Below are 18036 nucleotides of genomic sequence, written 5' to 3'. Positions count from 1 at the left end.
TTTTGTTGATTGTTTAAGTTTCTAATGCTAACGGACTCCTGCTGCACAAATATGGCAGCCCCCTCATAGGTGATCACAGGGAGTCAGAGGTAATGTAAAAGCATTGGGCAAATACTTTATGGCAACATTATAAGTAGCTTTCAAAGGCAATATTATGACAGATGTAAAAAAAAAAAAAAGAGTTTGATTTCTGGTGTCAGTATCTCTTTAAAAGACATATAGTGGTAGATCGATAGGTAGATGGACGGATAGATAAAACAAACGATGCACATCCAATCCAAAAAGCCTTTCCTAAGCACATTGGTGGAATATTTGGGGTCCCTTTCCTGCTTCATCCCCTTACTGTTTTGCATGAAGGTTGCATAATGCTGAGACCTTAGTAACTTGCTTAAAGAGATTTTTTTGCCATAAGGAGTCCTGTAATAGAGTCCTGCATTGGCTCTCTTTATTTCCTGTGCCTCAATTACTGCATCCTCCTATTTACTAGGAGAGCATTACATTTACAAATGGCAGAATACATTTTGATAGATCCATACCTTCTCATTAATTTTACATGACATGTTTTATTTACTGGTGGCACCTCTCTTTAATTTTAATTTGAACCTAATATAATTGTTGGCTTAAGGATACTACACATGAACTCTGTTTAGCCAGGCTAAGGTCAGTACCCAGTCGCCACAAATGCAAAATTATTTTGTTTGCTTCAGACCATTTTGTTAATATTTACAGTGTGACTTTAGGTGGATCACTGTGTAACCTTTATGATGATATTAACAAAAAAATATGAACACTCATTACTTATAGAGTAGGCATTGGCTCCTTACAGCAGAACAATTAGACAATACTGGACTAATCAAATGTGGTGTATCTTATATTGTGTCATTGATAAAATGAGAGACTACTACTACTACTACTTTTACTACAAAAAAAAGAACAGATCCTATAGAAAAGGCTGTGACAACACTATCATACAATAGAAAAAGTAAACACTTGCACCAGGAGGTAAACAGCTGTAACTGTGAGGAAATTTCAGCTCTACAGAACTTGCCATGGGAAAAAAGAAAGTAACAAATACAAATAATTGGTAGACCAACAGATGATCATTTTCATTAAAAACAGATAAAGACCAATAACATGCCACTATAGGGAATACACCATAGCATGAAAATAAACATATAAAGTTTATATTTATTTATAATTATGGAATTCTCACTGCCTGTATATGCCAATTAAAAATAAATAGGAGCTTCTAGATTCTGAAATAATTATCACACAGAACTGAGCAGCCTCTCTCTCTCTCTCTCTCTCTCTTTATATATATATATATATATATATATATATATATATATATATATATATATATATATATATAATGAGTCCAAAATGTGCACACCTTCCCAGATCGTAAATGCCTGGGTGCTGGTAAACAATTATGATATACTGTACCAAAAAAAATGCACTCACAGGTCTCTCCTTCAAAAAAGCCGCAAAGGCTGTGATTTATGTCCTCAACCCTCCAGGCGCTGTGGGAGCTGTGGCTCCTCCCCTCTTCGTTCCGATTGGTGGGCGCTCACACACCTACAAACTTTCCTCCACTCTCGTCAAGAGCTCATACCCCCTCTCTATCGCTCCCACTACTACCTTCCGCTCTGGTGTCAACCTTTAACTCGACGTCAGAGATTTCACCTGTCAGATGTGGTGGGAGGGGGAGGGTTTCTCTCACGGGCTCATTTGCCCATCTATCACCTGGGAGTAGTTTTTGGTGTTGAGTATGCACAGCCTACCACAGCTCAACCATTTCTAGTGCACCACGGTTTATTTTACTTGGCAAGCATACCAAAGCCAGGGTAGTCACTCCAACTGAACCTACATGGGGTTACCTCCTAGACAGACAGTTATACTGCTTGGGGTTACCATGGGGGCGGAGCTGTTCGTGCTACTCAGGGGGCATCTTCCTATGATCTAGGAGGATAAAAAAAAGTCTCATAAGTCTCTGGGTCACAGTATCACAATTCTGATACCCTTATGTTAAAAGGTGACCAGGTTTCCAAATGCAAACATGGGGATACAATCTCCATTTTATCACTTCAGTCCACCGATGATACTGAACCGTAGGCCTCCTCAGTATCCCCTCAGTAAACTCAGTCTAAATCACCAAAGGTCATAATCCAGGTCCACCCACCCCCATCCCATTCTGTAATAAAATGGGGACATGGGCAAAGTCTCATTGAGTCCTTATATTTATAACAAAGACTAATAATAATCAAATAATCAGCAAGATTTATAGCAGGTTATGCTGTTTGGCCTAAATAACCATGAAATAACGCTAAAATCAGCTGCTATGGTTGCATGACTAATTCCATTTATCGAAAGACAAATTTGTTCACTTTATTGAATATGGGTGTGGAGTTCATTCATTCTTATGGCCTTCATTCTCTTTTCAGGCAGAAGTTGGGTGTCAGATATTCATTGACGTTTACCGTAGATCCAATATATCTTATAAGGAGGCTTCCTTTTGCCTAGAATATGTATTAGAGCTCACTCTATTAAAATCACCAGACAGAATGTCTCTCTACATGCAGAATTTGTGCAAAAGGTAGTTATTTTGTTAGATTTTGTTTGTACTGAAATCAGTTATTTGAATGAACTCTAATACATCTGCTAGGCTAGGGAATGCAGCCACCCTATAAGATATATTGGATCTGTCACCCAACTGCTGCATAAAGACAGAATGAAAGAAAGGGATATTGAACATAAACTTGATTATTTCAGAAACAATGCAGAAGATTTCATTGATTGTATTTACGTTTCTTATTTCAGTATGCGGAAGCTTATATTAAATTTTCATTTTGCAATAGTTCCTCTTTAATGAAACCCAGGGTTTCAGCTCAGCAGGAATAAATATACAAAATGTATCAATTTAGAAAAGTTTAGAGGGTCGGCGACCCCCCCACCAGAGCTGTTTTAGAATAACTTTACACTTCATTTCTGGTGAACTGTCTGAAGCCAATTGAACTCAAAATAGTGTTGGAAGGTGAACCCCCCCTTTAAAGGGGTTCTTCACCTTTACTTTAACTTTTAGTATGTTATACAGCTGCCAATTCTAAGCAATTCTTTCAATTGGTCTTTATTATTTATTTTTTATAGTTTTTTTAAAATCATTTGCCTTCTTCTTCTGACTTTTTCCAGCTTTCAAACGGGGGTCCCATCTAAAAAACAAATACTCTGTAAGGCAACAAATGTTTTGTTATTTCTATTGCTCATCTTTTTATTCAGGCCTCTCCTATTCATATACCAGTCTCTTATTTAAATCAGTGCATGGTTGTTAGGGTAAAAGTGCCCACTGCCCACTTTATCTAATTGTGTTTTAAAGCCTTTTACCTTAAACATAGAAAATGTTAATCTACATGAATCTATTTTATTATCGCCAGTTTTACTATCACTTGTTTTTGATCTCTTGTTTTAGGCTGCTTTCAGCTTTGTAATGTTTTCCGATCACATGACATGGAAATTGACCAGTGTTTGCTGGAGTCCCTTCCTTTGGGGCAGCGTCAGCGACTGGTAAGGCGTATGCGTTGTGATCAAATTAAGGCATATTATGAACGAGAAAAGGCTCTACAGAAACAAGATGGATACAAAAAAAGAAGCAAGCAAAGAAAAAATTGCAAAGTGCATTTTCCATTGTCTGAGAAAATTCAAGATGCAATCATCCACCATAACGACAAAGAAGGTATATCCTCTAACTTTCATATATTCAGCAAGGCTTGATGTTGAACAGTTGAAATGTTGTCCTTCACTATACACATTGCATTAGCCTCATGAATCTGATTTGTTGACAGTTCTTTCTGATATACTATGACAATACGGTATACTAAGACATACAGTTATTTCAGTTTCTAGCTGGTATCCACTTGCAAGCTTTGTTCTAATGTTAACACTGACACATATAAATTATTCAGAACTATGGACAGCGCACTTTGCTGAGGCTCCTCACTTTGAAGTATTATTACTATGTTGCGTAAAAGAGGTTTGGCAAGCAAAATGCAGTATTAGAATTATTTGCTTAAAATAGAAATGGCGTTCCCGTAATTTGTTGCTTTCTGGATAACCACTTTCCAAATAAGGGATCCCATACTTTATATTTATTATGAGATACTAATAAATGTGCATGGAGGCAATTGGGGGAGTCTGAGAGATTGAAGGTCGAAGTAAAAAAACCTTTGAATCGAAGTAGATCGAAGTAGCGCTACTTAGACTCATACAATTCGAATTAGCGCTCCTTCGACCCCAAAAGTTTTTTTAACTTCGAACTTCGACTTTTGATAACTATGCCCCTAAGTGTCTGGGCAGAAAGGTGTCATATTAAGAGGCAAATTCATCATTTCCTATAGAAATATACAGCATTTTTTCATTGTTTGGACATAACCTATTTGGCAAAACAATAATAAAAAACATTTACTTTTTCACAAATTACTCGGATTTTCTTGATATAATTCCACTATAAAATTGTAGTGAAACGGAAAATAGCTTGTAAATTTGTTTAAACCCATACATGCACATATACAGTATAAATGTATAGTATATATAAATGGTCCTTAGGTGCTTGATTCTTATGTAGCTGTTGAGGTCATGAAGCCCATTGGCTCACCATGTTTCTGTATTTTGGAGTCAGTATATCTCATGATAAGGGTCTTTCATATTTAATAAGCAACACAATCCCTACATCAGTGATCCCCAACCAGTGTCTCATGAGTAACATGTTGCTCTCCGACCCCTTGGATGTTGCTCCCAGTGGCCCCAAAGCAGGTGCTTATTTTTAAATTCTTGCCTTAAAGCCAAGGTTAGTTGCATAAAAACCATGTCTACTGCCAAACAGAACCTCCTGTAGGCTGCAAGTCCACATAGGAGTTGCCAATACCCAATCACAGCCCTTATTTGACCCCCCAGGGACTTTTGGCATATTTATGTTACTCTCCAACATTATTTTACACTTAGGGGCACATTTACTAAGGGTCGAAGTGGATTCGAAGTGAATTTTCAAATTAAAAAATGTAGAAATGTAGAAGTAATTTTTTGGGTGCTTCAACCATCCAATATGCCAAATTCGACTTCGACTTTGATTCGAAGTAAAAATACTTTGACTATTTAACCATTGGATAATCTAAGTATTGTCTCTTTAAAAAAGTTCGACTTTGACAATTCGCCACCGTAAACCTGCCGAATTGCAATGTTAGCCTATGGGGACCTATAGCCAACATTTGGCTAAGTTTTTAGAAGTTGAAGTAAAATCTTTAGATTGATCGATGAAATTGTTAGAATCATTCGATTCAAAGGATTTGATCGTTCGACCGAAAACAGCCAAATTTGATAAAAAAAAACTTTGACTTCGATTCGAAGTAATCCAATTCAATGGCCGAATTTCGAAGTTTTTAACACTTTGAAATTCGACCCTTAGTAAATGTGCCCCTTAATGTGGCTCACAGGTAAAAAAAAGGTTGGGGACCCATGCCCTACATGATGTCTGTGTCCTTCCATTGTTGTGGTCAACATGTGACTCAGCAAATGCTGAGATCAGGGCTGGCTGATGTAAGCAATAAATCTATCACTGGTATGCACAATACGCACCTATATCCTTTATAAGGAAACAGTTCCTTCTTTTTGATAAAACATAGTTCTATTGAGGTTGTTTCCATAGAGATAGCCTATTGCCATCTCGGCCATCTTTTGCAGGTTGTCCATATAGTAGATGATTAATGGCACTTGCACCAGCCTGTAAGGGGTAGAGTGGGTGATGAATCTTATGGGGAGGGGAAATGACTGTGTATACATTGCTGTTTAACAGCATGGAATGGAAGACTGGAGGTAAAGATGACTGGAATAAAAATAGAAGCAGGCTGAGAAGTAGGTAAGAGGAAGTATAGCAGGCACTAGATGTCTGAGCTAGGTTAGTGAGTATGGGCCACCTAATGCCCCAATAAGGAGGGTAGTGGGGATATGCCCCGGTGGATTTTCCACAGGATATGGACCCAAGAGGAAGGGTTTAGGTCAGTGGTAGGGTTACTTGCCTTTTTCTGCTAACTCTTTCAAGCTTTCAAATGGGGATCACTGACCCCATCTAAAAAACAAATGCTCTGTAAAGCTATAAATGTATTGTTATTGCTACTTTTTATTATTCATCTTTCTATTGAAGTCATCTCCTGTTCATACTCCAATCTCTTGCTCAAATCAGTTTGTGGTTGCTAAGGTAATTTTGACCCTGGCAACCAGATAGCTGAAACTGCAAACTAGTGAGCTGCTGAATAAAAAGCTAGCTAGCTCAAAAAACACAAAAAAAAATACAAATGAAAGCCAGTTGCAAATTGTATCAGAATATCACTCTCTAAATCATATTAAAAGTTAACTCAAAGGAGAACAACCCCTTTAAAGCAAATGTGCAATTTACAGTGTTAAGTGCAGGCTATATTGTTGCACACTGCATTATGTTGATTTAATTTTAAAGCACGCAGTGGCTCTGATATTCCACCATCTATTTGTTCACGACAATGTTCCCCTCCTGTGTGTGTACATTTTACATCATAACATCAGTCAGTTCCTATAATACTTTGCCTGGCTCAATAGTTCAAGTATTACATTGAACAATCACCACTCTATCTGCTCTTGCAGCACTTACCATCTCATTTGCAATGTTATATTGTACCCTTCCTCTGTTCACAGTACCGTAACTACACATACTAGAGCCACCATGTCACAATGGACATCTTATAATAGAGTGTAATAAATATAACACTGTACAGCTCCCTAGTATCAGTCTTGATTGCATGGCATACCCTTCAGCAGAACTCTCTTATGCACATGATACATTAAATATACAGGAAATAATGTTCCTTTTATACTGTATAAAGCCAGCAGTTCCATGACTAGACTAGACTGAATGCAAAGTACTTTTATACAGGTAGTCGTACTTGGGTAATACAGCTACCCATATTGTAATGGCACTGTTATCCTCATATCCCCTTTATCCTCAGCCCATTACACACAGCAGTGTCAATTTTTAAATATTCCCTGAATGGCAATTTTATCATGAAAACCACCCCATCCAGAGTACCCCTAGTGTTTTTGAAACCATATACAGTATGGCCTTTATTTTAGTTTGACCAAAATGCTTTATTGAAATGCAACCTTTAACCTTTTCTGTAGTGTGTAATACATGTATAATAGTAAAAATACATAAACTATGAAGCTTGTTAATAACTAAGTGAGTACATCCTTCCTTAAAAGTATAGTAGCCTTGGGTTTAACTCATATAAATCTATTAAATAACCATATTTTTAATACACAGCAATGCCTTTGTTACATTACACCACAACCCTTCTTGCCACTTTTGCATTGTGAAATGTTTTGGCCTCCCTTGCAAGCCGTGTATGATGCTAAACCATATTGCATGCCTTTTCAGGCTTGTACCAATCAACCTACTCATGTTCTGTGATCTGGAAATGACCTCCACCCCCAAAACATCACCTTTCCCCTCCAAGCATCCATCAGCAGAACAATGGGAAGGTAGCAAGATAACAGTTTCCTAACATCTGCATTACTAAAAATGCTCTGATGGCCCATCCAGAGGTAGATATGAGAAATAGTGAAATAGTCTAGCTATGACTTCTCCAGTTACATGGAGTAAGAGATACAATAGCTTATTTGAAAGCAGTTGCTTTGTGAAGTGCTGGCTCTTTCTGAAAGCTCAGGATCCAATACAGTGACCTGAGATGTCTGCCTAAACACCAACAACAACTAAATATTAGCAATGTACAGTACAAAGTGTAATTTTGTAATGAAAACTACACCATACAAATCATATAGTAGTTAAAATTACAAATGATAACCATTTGCAAGATTTAAAGTGAAAGTAAACCCCCAGAATTGTTTCCTTCAGTGGATCACTAAATCAAGATAAAATTAAAGATGAGTACCACAGACTTGTGCTCTGATGAAATCCAGTCACTTTTTATTCTTGCACTGCAAGTTGGAGTGATGTCACCCCCCTCCATTTCCCCAACCCCCCCCCCCCCCCGAGACAATCAACAGAACAATTGGAAGGTAACAATTTAACAACTCCCTGGTAGATATAAGAACAGCACTGAATAGTAAATTTCCAAGTCCCACTACGACTCAGTTATATGAGTAGGAGAAACAATAGTCTATATCCCTAGCATCCATCTGACATAGAAAATAGCAAATTGAGGGCACACGCATACGCACTTTCAATCCCCCAAGTCCTGCATATCCTTACACAGGCTTATAACTTTCCCCAGGACAGGGTTGACAATAAGGTCACATGTTTACAAATAGAACACCTCACAGTGAGGCATAGGGGACAGGAGGCAGGACCTTTTTGGTGCATGTGCAATGAGGATAGGAAGCCAGGAGGAAGTGACGCAAGAGCAGGAAAAATGGTGCCCGTAAGGAACATCGCTAATAAAATCAACTAGTGCTTGGTGCAGGCAAACTAAGTAAGTGAGAGAAGGCTCAGTATGGAGTTTCAGGAGAGGAATAAGTGACAAATGATTTCAAAAACTTAGGTTTCATTCTCCTTTAATTGTACTTTTCTTCAGCTTAGTGCTAAGGTCCTAATAATATTACAAATAATACAAATAAAAGAATATTAATACAAAGTGTTTTACCTTTGTTTAACACCACAGTTCTACAGTTATTAAAGGATGGGGCTGATCCTCATATTCTTGTTACTTCTGGAGGATGTCTGCTACATCTGGTGAGTATGTTTAATACAAATATCTGTGTGTACATGTGTATGTTAGTGTTTTTAAATCAAGGCATTGTTATTTTTGCTTATTATAATAGAGCTAAGTATTTTTGCAGTACTATGATATGAAGAATTTACTTTATTAAATCATAGTAGTCTAAGCTACATTAAAAACACACACTCACAGCTTTGTCTTGCTTTGTATTAAGTTGCTTTGTGGCAACTGATGCTTTAGTTTTCCTTTTAGTGCACTGCCGATGTAGCAAATGAACTTCATATTCATCATGAAGAATTTTCCACAGAAAACACAACAATAGCAAAAGAAAGAAAAAAAAAAGATAATGTTCCTGGCTCACAGATAAGAAACCACTGTGATGTGTTCTGTTGATTATCTTTGTTTGCTGGCACATTCACTCGCTCGTTCTATTTCAGGCTTCTGTGATTTATAATTGGGTTAATTTTCTAGTGATATTCAGGAAACTAAAAAAAGAATTCACACCAGAAGCAGCTTCCAATTTACACCATTTCCTTTTTTTTTTGCAAATGTTCACAGTGCCTGTTAAACATATTCAAAAACTGATAGGCAGATGAAGTATTGTCAGATACACAGAAATATTTAATCATTTTCTTTTTAGTTTCATACAAATGTCAATTGTGTATACAATACAGATTAATGATGTTTTTTTGTATTCATAGTAAGTCTTATTGAGGTTATAATAGTTAACTCAAATGGGCAGAACAAAAGTAAAATCAAGGAAATACAGTTTCAGTTATGCATACAATTTTGATGAAGTAACATTACTTTGGGTAAAAAGGGTGGGTAGGAAAGAAAAGGAGAGGGAAGAATAAAAGGGGTGGTGAAAGGGTGGCATTTGATGGGGGCAGGTTTATTTTTCTCTGTGTACCATGTGAGTTCCACATTACTTTTACATGTGTAAATAGACAACCATAAGATATTTACTCAGGAAGTATACAGAGATCACTTGGTCTTTACCCTTTTATATATATATATATATATTTGTGTTGTTTATTTGCATCAGTTCAAAAAATGCCCTGGAAAATAGGTTAGATAATTATTAAAGCAGGATGTACATTGGAAGATAATGCCAACCAGTTTGGCTGTTTTCTAAATTGGCTGTCGGTTGTACTGAATAGACTTTGAATGCACATTTTGGTTAAATGAATATGGTCAAAAACTATAGTGGAAAGTATATATGACCGCAAGTTGGCCCACCTCCTGTCTGACCTTTTATTGTGACTGCAAAATGAGTGGACCAGTGCCTGTAATGGTCAACTAAAGTATATGGATTTGTTTGAATTTATTTTCTAAGGCGCTCCTGTGACACTGTCACCTCTTGCCCCATCCAGCATTATCAAGATATTTACCCCGATCTACCAATAAAGTGATTACATTCACATCCTCACATTTATCATATAATCTGTGCATTTCTTTTTTACTGAGATTAGGAATGCTGCTACTAAGCAACAACAGCCTGAAAACAAAAATGTTTACATTTTTGAAAACCGCAAACAATCTTACTTGCTCCAAGCATAAGCTGAAGAGTTGTGAGATGTCAGCCAATCCTTTATATTTGTGTGAACAGCAAGTCAAGATTCACATCGCAGATGCAAAATGGGATGATGCACTGCTACAGCTATGATTGCCCTGCAGGCATTGGAGCTGGAAAAAGGATAAATCACCCAAGTTAAATTAAATTATTTTGATCCCAACCAGGCAATTTGATATCTCATAAACCTACCTAAACTTGCTACCTAAAACATGAAGTGAAAAATCCACTTGGCTACAACAATCTTATGGGACAATAATATTTTAAAGGAACTAAATTTTAACTAAAGAAGTAGGGGAGGAGAAATACTATACGTTGTGTTTTGGGCTTCTATACCAGCTCAGCACAAACACGGCTCTTTATCAAGGATGATCGGTGCCTCAGAAATTGCCCCCACTAGCACCTATCTGTTTTTCTGATGATTTACTGCAGCTGCTCTGTGCTGCTGTCACTTATTGAGCTTAGAAACCAATTCACAGTATACTGTATATATAGAATATAAATGTTACATTATAAGGCTGATTAGTAATTAATTCAGATTCACATTACATGACAGCTCTAGTACCAGCGCAATTAGCATCAGCATTTAATAATTATAATTTAATACACAGAGCATACTGAGCATGTTCATGTCTGTGACACAGCTAACAAAATTGAAGATGTTCACAGCTTTGAAGCCCCTGATCATTACTACCATAGAGATGCCGAACTTTTAGGCTGGTGCAATATCTCATAAGTATATGAAATATGGCATTTCTAGCAATATTTATTGTTAGAGTTTATTGCTCCTTAATAATCACATGTAAGTGTTTGATGTACTTGCCCTGCAGCAGTACTGACATTATCACAGTGCTGGTCTAAGAAAGTGTCTTGTAAATAATATATAACTGGGATAACTGAAAACAGCAAAGCAATTGCTGCTTTGGTAATGAGCCAATTGTTCTGACCATTCCAGTGTGCTACACTCCAATCAAATATGCTGAATTTTTGGAGGTAAACACTGTGTACAGTTATTTATAGTGTGTGAACACAAAGAGACTTCTTTTTTGAAGGTCAGATTTTAGTGGCTTTAGAGGTTTTTGAAACAACAATTAAACTCTATTTCTCTAAATTCACGAATGCCATGAAAGTTATTAAAAAGATTCAAATATAAAAAGTACAAATGGAATAAAATGCAGACTGATGTGCTAAAAAATACTAAAACGTCTAAAAATATTTTTTGATAATTACTAGCAAAAAAAATCAGAAAAACCTATGGCATAATTGAAACAATCTTTTACAATTCAAGTTTTTTTAATTACTTTTAAGAATTATTTTGAGAGTTTGTAGACCCATTGAAAATGATGAATAAAACACAAATTTGGTGCATTCAAGTTTTTTTTCCACAGTTTTATCCAATCTGTTTTTTTAGAATGTAATTTAATAAGTTAGCAGAAAAATTTTGAGTTTAATCAAAAAAATAAATTAATTCTAAAATTCACAAATTCAAATGTTTAATATGTAGGCCTCCCAGTGTATTATAGGCCATTTTCCTGCAAATGGCCACAACTGTTGGGCTCAATGGAACCTAGCATATCTAAGAAGATCAAAAGCATTTCTTCTGTTGCTGTTCATGTACAATAATAATAATAATAATAAGGAATCAAGATGGCTAACACAACAAGAATACATGAAAATGCATTTTTAAGTACTTTCAAGCTGCTTCTGTGCTTCTCTTTGTCCAAAGGTACAGTAACAATACACAGAACCTATTTCTCAAATACTGATTTATTGTGTGCCAAATAGTCACACTCCATTATCCCCAAAACACTGAACTACAACTGTTACATGACAAGCAGGGTATTTTTAATGTTACATCTGGCCAGTGTCAGTGAAGGTAAGTCGGCTCTCAGTCACACTTTCTTCACTTCAGTTTCATCCTAGCATTCTTCCATTACATTGTTCAAACACAGATATTTATCTTTTCTCACACCTTGTCTATCATCCATGGATAGTGCTTCATCTTCACCCAACTGTCACAACACTCATTACAACCTATGGTACCCAACTTTATGACAAATGTCAAAATAAAATCAATACAATCTCTATGCTTACACTCATACAACTGCAGCAAATTCTTTGGCTTGTCTTCACTTTCTTCTGTTCAAACTGTTTGTCCAGTATGACCCGAATGACGTTTCCTCTTCTCTTTGTTTTGATATATATATATATAAAAAGGAGCCTTTACTTTGTAAATATTTCATAAAAACTTTTAAAAACCCCAAAAATTTGGTTCGCAGTGTTCAAATAAATACATTTAAATGTTTGTTTTGTCTTTTTTTGGCTTATTTGCCATTGTTGTATATCCTAGTAAAAATAATAAAATAACCTTGTAACAAATAACAAATACATAACAAAGCAGATACACTTCTTCTTCATACACATACTTGGTTTACATCATTTTATCAACTACAGAGTGCTGAAGAAAAGGTTTTTAGGTAAAATGAATTTGCATGTTTACATGAATTTGCAATGAAAACAGAATTACCTGACCTCATGTATTTGTTCCTGTAATAATGTGGAACTTGTGAAACCTACCTGTAATGCTTTTTATGTTATAAAAATATTTTAGCTGCATATTTTCTATACTCTAAAGTTGGTGCCATCTATTATCCATGTACAAGAGGGGGGTTGTGGGTGCACTCCTAAGGCCATATAAAAATATATATAAATACAATAATCCCCTGTCTAAAAAAAGAAAAACAGGGTTTTTTGTTACAAAGTTATGATCATAAAATTGGTAAGCCGCCATACCACGTCAAGGTAAACCCCATACGGCGGTCCCTAACCTGTTTACCTGTGATCAAAATTTAAAACCTTGGTTTCAATCTGGACTAGATCCTCCCCCGCCACCTGCATATGCGGCTTTTGTAGGGGAGACTGCCCAGATCAACGCCCATTTAAAAAAAAAAAAAAAAATGTGATTGTGAAGAGACTATAATGAAGGAAAAGTAAAGTTGTATATATAAGTGCACACTTGTGTGTGTATGTGTGTGAGTATAAGTATAAGTACAGGTGTGAGTATAGATTTAGAGGGAGATGAAAAAGGAAAAGCTAAATGTGGAGTGTAATAGGTGTAATGTGTGTGGGTCTGTGCAAGTGTTACCTAGTGATAAGTGCAGCAAATATAATGGGTGTCTCACAGGCGTTGGTAATAAAAAGGCCAAAGCCTCCCCAACCGCTAGCATTTGTGGCTTTTGAGGGAGAGAAATTGCCCAAACCAAGGATTAATAAAAAACAACAAGGACATAGGGCCACCGTTAATTTAAAGGGGTGGGTATGAGGGTGCACTAACCACATGAAGCTTAGCCACAGCTTCCGGCTACATTTCAGGTACAAGAGGGGGGTTGTGGGTGCACTCCTAAGGCCATATAAAAATATATATAAATACAATAATCCCCTGTCTAAAAAAAGAAAAACAGGGTTTTTTGTTACAAAGTTATGATCATAAAATTGGTAAGCCGCCATACCACGTCAAGGTAAACCCCATACAGGTAAACAGGTTAGGGACCGCTGTATGGGGTTTACCTTGACGTGGTATGGTGGCTTACCAATTTTATGATCATAACTTTGTAACAAAAAACCCTGTTTTTCTTATTTAGACAGGGGATTATTGTATTTATATATATTTTTATATGGCCTTAGGAGTGCACGCACAACCCCCCTCTTGTACCTGAAATGTAGCCGGAAGCTGTGGCTAAGCTTCATGTGGTTAGTGCACCCTCATACCCACCCCTTTAAATTAACGGTGGCCCTATGTCCTTGTTGTTTTTTATTAATCCTTGGTTTGGGCAATTTCTCTCCCTCAAAAGCCACAAATGCTAGCAGCTGGGGAGGCTTTGGCCTTTTTATTACCAACGCCTGTGAGACACCCATTATATTTGCTGCACTTATCACTAGGTAACACTTGCACAGACCCACACACATTACACCTATTACACTCCACATTTAGCTTTTCCTTTTTCATCTCCCTCTAAATCTATACTCACACCTGTACTTATACTTATACTCACACACATACACACACAAGTGTGCACTTATATATACAACTTTACTTTTCCTTCATTATAGTCTCTTCACAATCACATTTTTTTTTTTTTTTTCAAATGGGCGTTGGTCTGGGCAGTCTCCCCTACAAAAGACGCATATGCAGGTGGTGGGGGAGGATCTAGTCCAGATTGAAACCAAGGTTTTAAATTTTGATCAAAGGTAAACAGGTTAGGGACCGCCGTATGGGGTTTACCTTGACGTGGTATGGCGGCTTACCAATTTTATGATCATAACTTTGTAACAAAAAACCCTGTTTTTCTTTTTTAGACAGGGGATTATTGTATTTATATATATTTTTATATGGCCTTAGGAGTGCACCCACAACCCCCCTCTTGTACCATCTATTATCCATGGCTTCAAAATATTTTCGGGTTACTGTTTTTGGTTTAATGTTTACTCTGCTTACCAATCTAAGATGTGAAAAACGAAGAAATGCATCAATGAACAACATCATCTATATACGAGAGCATTCTGCTATTGCTAAAACACTCTATTAATTGCTTTACTTATGTTCTTTTGCAATGAACTCCCACAATAATTTATTAATAATATATCAGAATCTGAATTTCAAATCACTGGTCATGGTTATAAAAGAATCCTTAGATTTCTGCACTGCGGGGGAAAGACTAACCCTTGAAATTGGCTATGCAAATCTAATGTTTCATGCCTTTGAGAGTGTATCTCTTTATTGTCTTCCAGTGTGCACGATACGATAATGCTTTTGCTGCAGAAATTTTAATTGACAGAGGAGTTCATGTTAATCACCAAGATGAGGAGCATTGGACCCCAATGCATGTTGCTTGTGCATGTGATAATCCTGATATTGTTCTCCTGCTTCTTCTAGTAAGTAAACACCTTCTGTGGAAACATGAATGTTTTGTTTAAACAATCATTGCTTTTAATAAGTAAAATGGCAAGACGTGTATTACAATGAAAAGTGTAGAGACATTATCTCAAACATTATCTTTAATTAAAGGAAAACTATACCCCCAAAATGAATACTTAAGCAACAGATATCATATAAAGTGGCATGTTAAAGAATCTTACCAAACTGGAATATATATTTAAGTAAATATTGCCCTTTAACATCTCTTGTCTTGAACCACCATTTTGTGATGGTCTGTGTGCTGCCTCCTAGATCACCTGACCAGAAATACTACAACTGTAACTGTAACAGGAAGAAGTGTGGAAGCAAAAGACAGATCTTTGTCTGTTAATGGGCTCATGTGACCTAACAGTATAGTTTGTTTGGCATGTTTGTGTGCACAGTGAATCATAGGGGAGCGGCCCTTATTTTTTAAAATGGAAATTTTCTATTTATGATTAACCAATGGCACATACTACTAGAAAAATATATTATTATCAAAATGGTTTATATGCATGAAGCAGGGTTTTACATATGAGCTGTTTTATGCGATATCTTTTTATAGAGACCTACATTGTTTGGGGGGTATAGTATTCCTTTAAATGAAATGCCTAATGTCTTTTTCTGCCTGAGTGATCTGTATTGTAATTACAATATAAAATATCGAAATAAGTATGTGACCGTGTCTAGCAATATAGGGCTCCTATTTCCAAATAAGAGGCTTCTCCTAGGAAGTTTGTCTTTTGGGAAATAGTAACATGATATGAAAAATATGAACATTTTAGTGAAACATAATTATGATTTTCTGTGTTCTATTGTTCTTGCTAAATAGCTTTAATAATCATAGACATAAAATATTCTAAAATCAAAAAAAATTTAAATATATATTCTTAGGGAAAGCAAATATATTGTAAAGTTTAATCAAACTTTCTAGTCTTGATGTACATCTTCTTAGTTCAAATAAAACATTACATCATATAAGAAATCCTGTGCTGGGGACATTTGTATGTTGTTTACTATAGAAATTAGCTCACTTTATTTCATAAGGATTTAATCAGCCTTAGGTGCAAGCTGCAAAGTGCGCAGTGCTCAATGGAGCCTTGTATTTAATATCTGCATTGACCAGACATTGAGTTTTTTCTAGTCGAACTTGAATTTTTAAAGATTTATTAAACCCGAAGCTGCTAACAATTTGAGTCGAAGGTGCTCCAGCTAAAACCTGTTGAAATCATGTAAAAGTCACTGGCAGATGGTCCATTTAACCTTTTGAACATGTTTTTTGCCATCATGGTTCTCGAAAGTTTTGGACTTTTAACATTGGTTTTTGTTTAATAATCCAAATAATTCAATTTTTTGGGCTACAACTTGAAAAAGTTGCATGATTCGAATTGACACTAAATTTTATTGCAACATTTTTTGACATCTATTTTTTTTTTAATTATTTGTAAATTAATGGGGTTTGGGCCTTTGATCAATTTTTTTTTCAATAAAGTGAGGAAAAAGTCAAGTTTTAGTAAATAATCCCCTGAGTATAGAGTTCCATAGCACCATTTGGCCATGGAGCTGCTTAATGCACCTCTTAAATAACACATAAGAAAGGGTTGTGCCAGGGCTTTCCCTCATCCCACCTATGAGCATTCCTTCTGTAGCACTGGCAGCCATAGAAAGCACTGCATACAGATATGGTATACTCTGTTATATAAGGTTAAGTTGGGTTACAAAACCCAACTTCAAATAGTGCCAGTTCCAAACCTGGCAGTTTGCTGATCTTTAGTCATACACATGGGAAATGCTTACATCACTGAAACAAGGAGATCAAAGGTGCAATAATTTTTTTTCCTTGCCCAGATCCCATTATTATGCTTCCGTTAATTAATCTTTGTAAAAGAATACTACATTGTAATTTAAAAACAAGACCTGTAAATTGTCTACTTAAAGGGAACCCGTCACCCAAAAAATTATTAAAAATCCTATTTGCACATTAGTCAAGCAAAATTAACTTTAATTACACTATATAAATTATTTGAATCTTGTTTCCTTCAGTCTGGGAATTCATAATTATAGCAAGCAGGCAGGAGCCATTTTGTGGACACTGTTATTAAGGCAAACCTTGCATCATCTCAGAATCTTGTTTGTGCACCAGGATGGGGGACCCGATGTCAATCCCCATGCACTGGCTACACAATGAAATGGTGAAGAGAATGGGGGAATGTGTGGAAAGCAGTGACATCTAGGAAGTGCTGAATGGAAAGTGAAAGGAATTGTCTGCCCCGCTTCTATGCCTAGGCATAGAGGAGGGGCAGACAATATTTGATTGACAGCTGAGATTTTTAAATGAGATTACAACAGCTATGAATTCTTTAATAAAAAATAGAAATTTGATTTCATGTTTAATTTGAAAAGGACTTTTATTATACAGATTTTTGTGTCTGGGTGACAGGTCCACTTTAAAATAATTCTAACTGAGATATTTGAAAGAGGCACTCCTGCAGTATGAGAGGGTAAATAAAAAGGTCATTGCTGAAAAAGCTGAGAGTATTATGATACAAGAGATAGCTTTATCAATGTTATGCCTCTGTGGAGAGTGTTTATATGAGTGGTATTGGTTTCTATTCTCTTATTCTACAGCATTTTCTGTTTACATTTATATCTGATATCAGTAATTACTTGCCCTATGGTCATGATGGTTTCTGTAGCTTCATTAATAGATAATATCAAATTGGCAGTGTTAAAGCATGTAGTTGAAAACATTTATT

The 18036-nt window shown here is 36.1% G+C and overlaps 1 protein-coding gene across 1 annotated transcript in view; it reads left to right on the top strand.

Annotated features, from left to right (window-relative positions):
- myo16.S (myosin XVI S homeolog) overlaps positions 1–18036 on the top strand; it is a 139642-nt gene that overhangs the window by 13984 nt on the left and 107622 nt on the right. The window contains exons 2-4 of the mRNA XM_041584256.1: positions 3467–3730; positions 8697–8767; positions 15115–15258. Coding sequence (XP_041440190.1) covers positions 3467–3730; positions 8697–8767; positions 15115–15258 — 479 coding nt within the window. The remainder of the gene's footprint in view (positions 1–3466; positions 3731–8696; positions 8768–15114; positions 15259–18036) is intronic.

The sequence above is a fragment of the Xenopus laevis genome, chromosome 2S (assembly GCF_017654675.1).
Source record: "Xenopus laevis strain J_2021 chromosome 2S, Xenopus_laevis_v10.1, whole genome shotgun sequence".
Lineage (NCBI taxonomy): Eukaryota > Metazoa > Chordata > Amphibia > Anura > Pipidae > Xenopus > Xenopus laevis.
The sequence above is the reverse complement of the archived record's forward strand: the minus strand, read 5'-3'. Positions and strand labels throughout refer to the sequence as shown.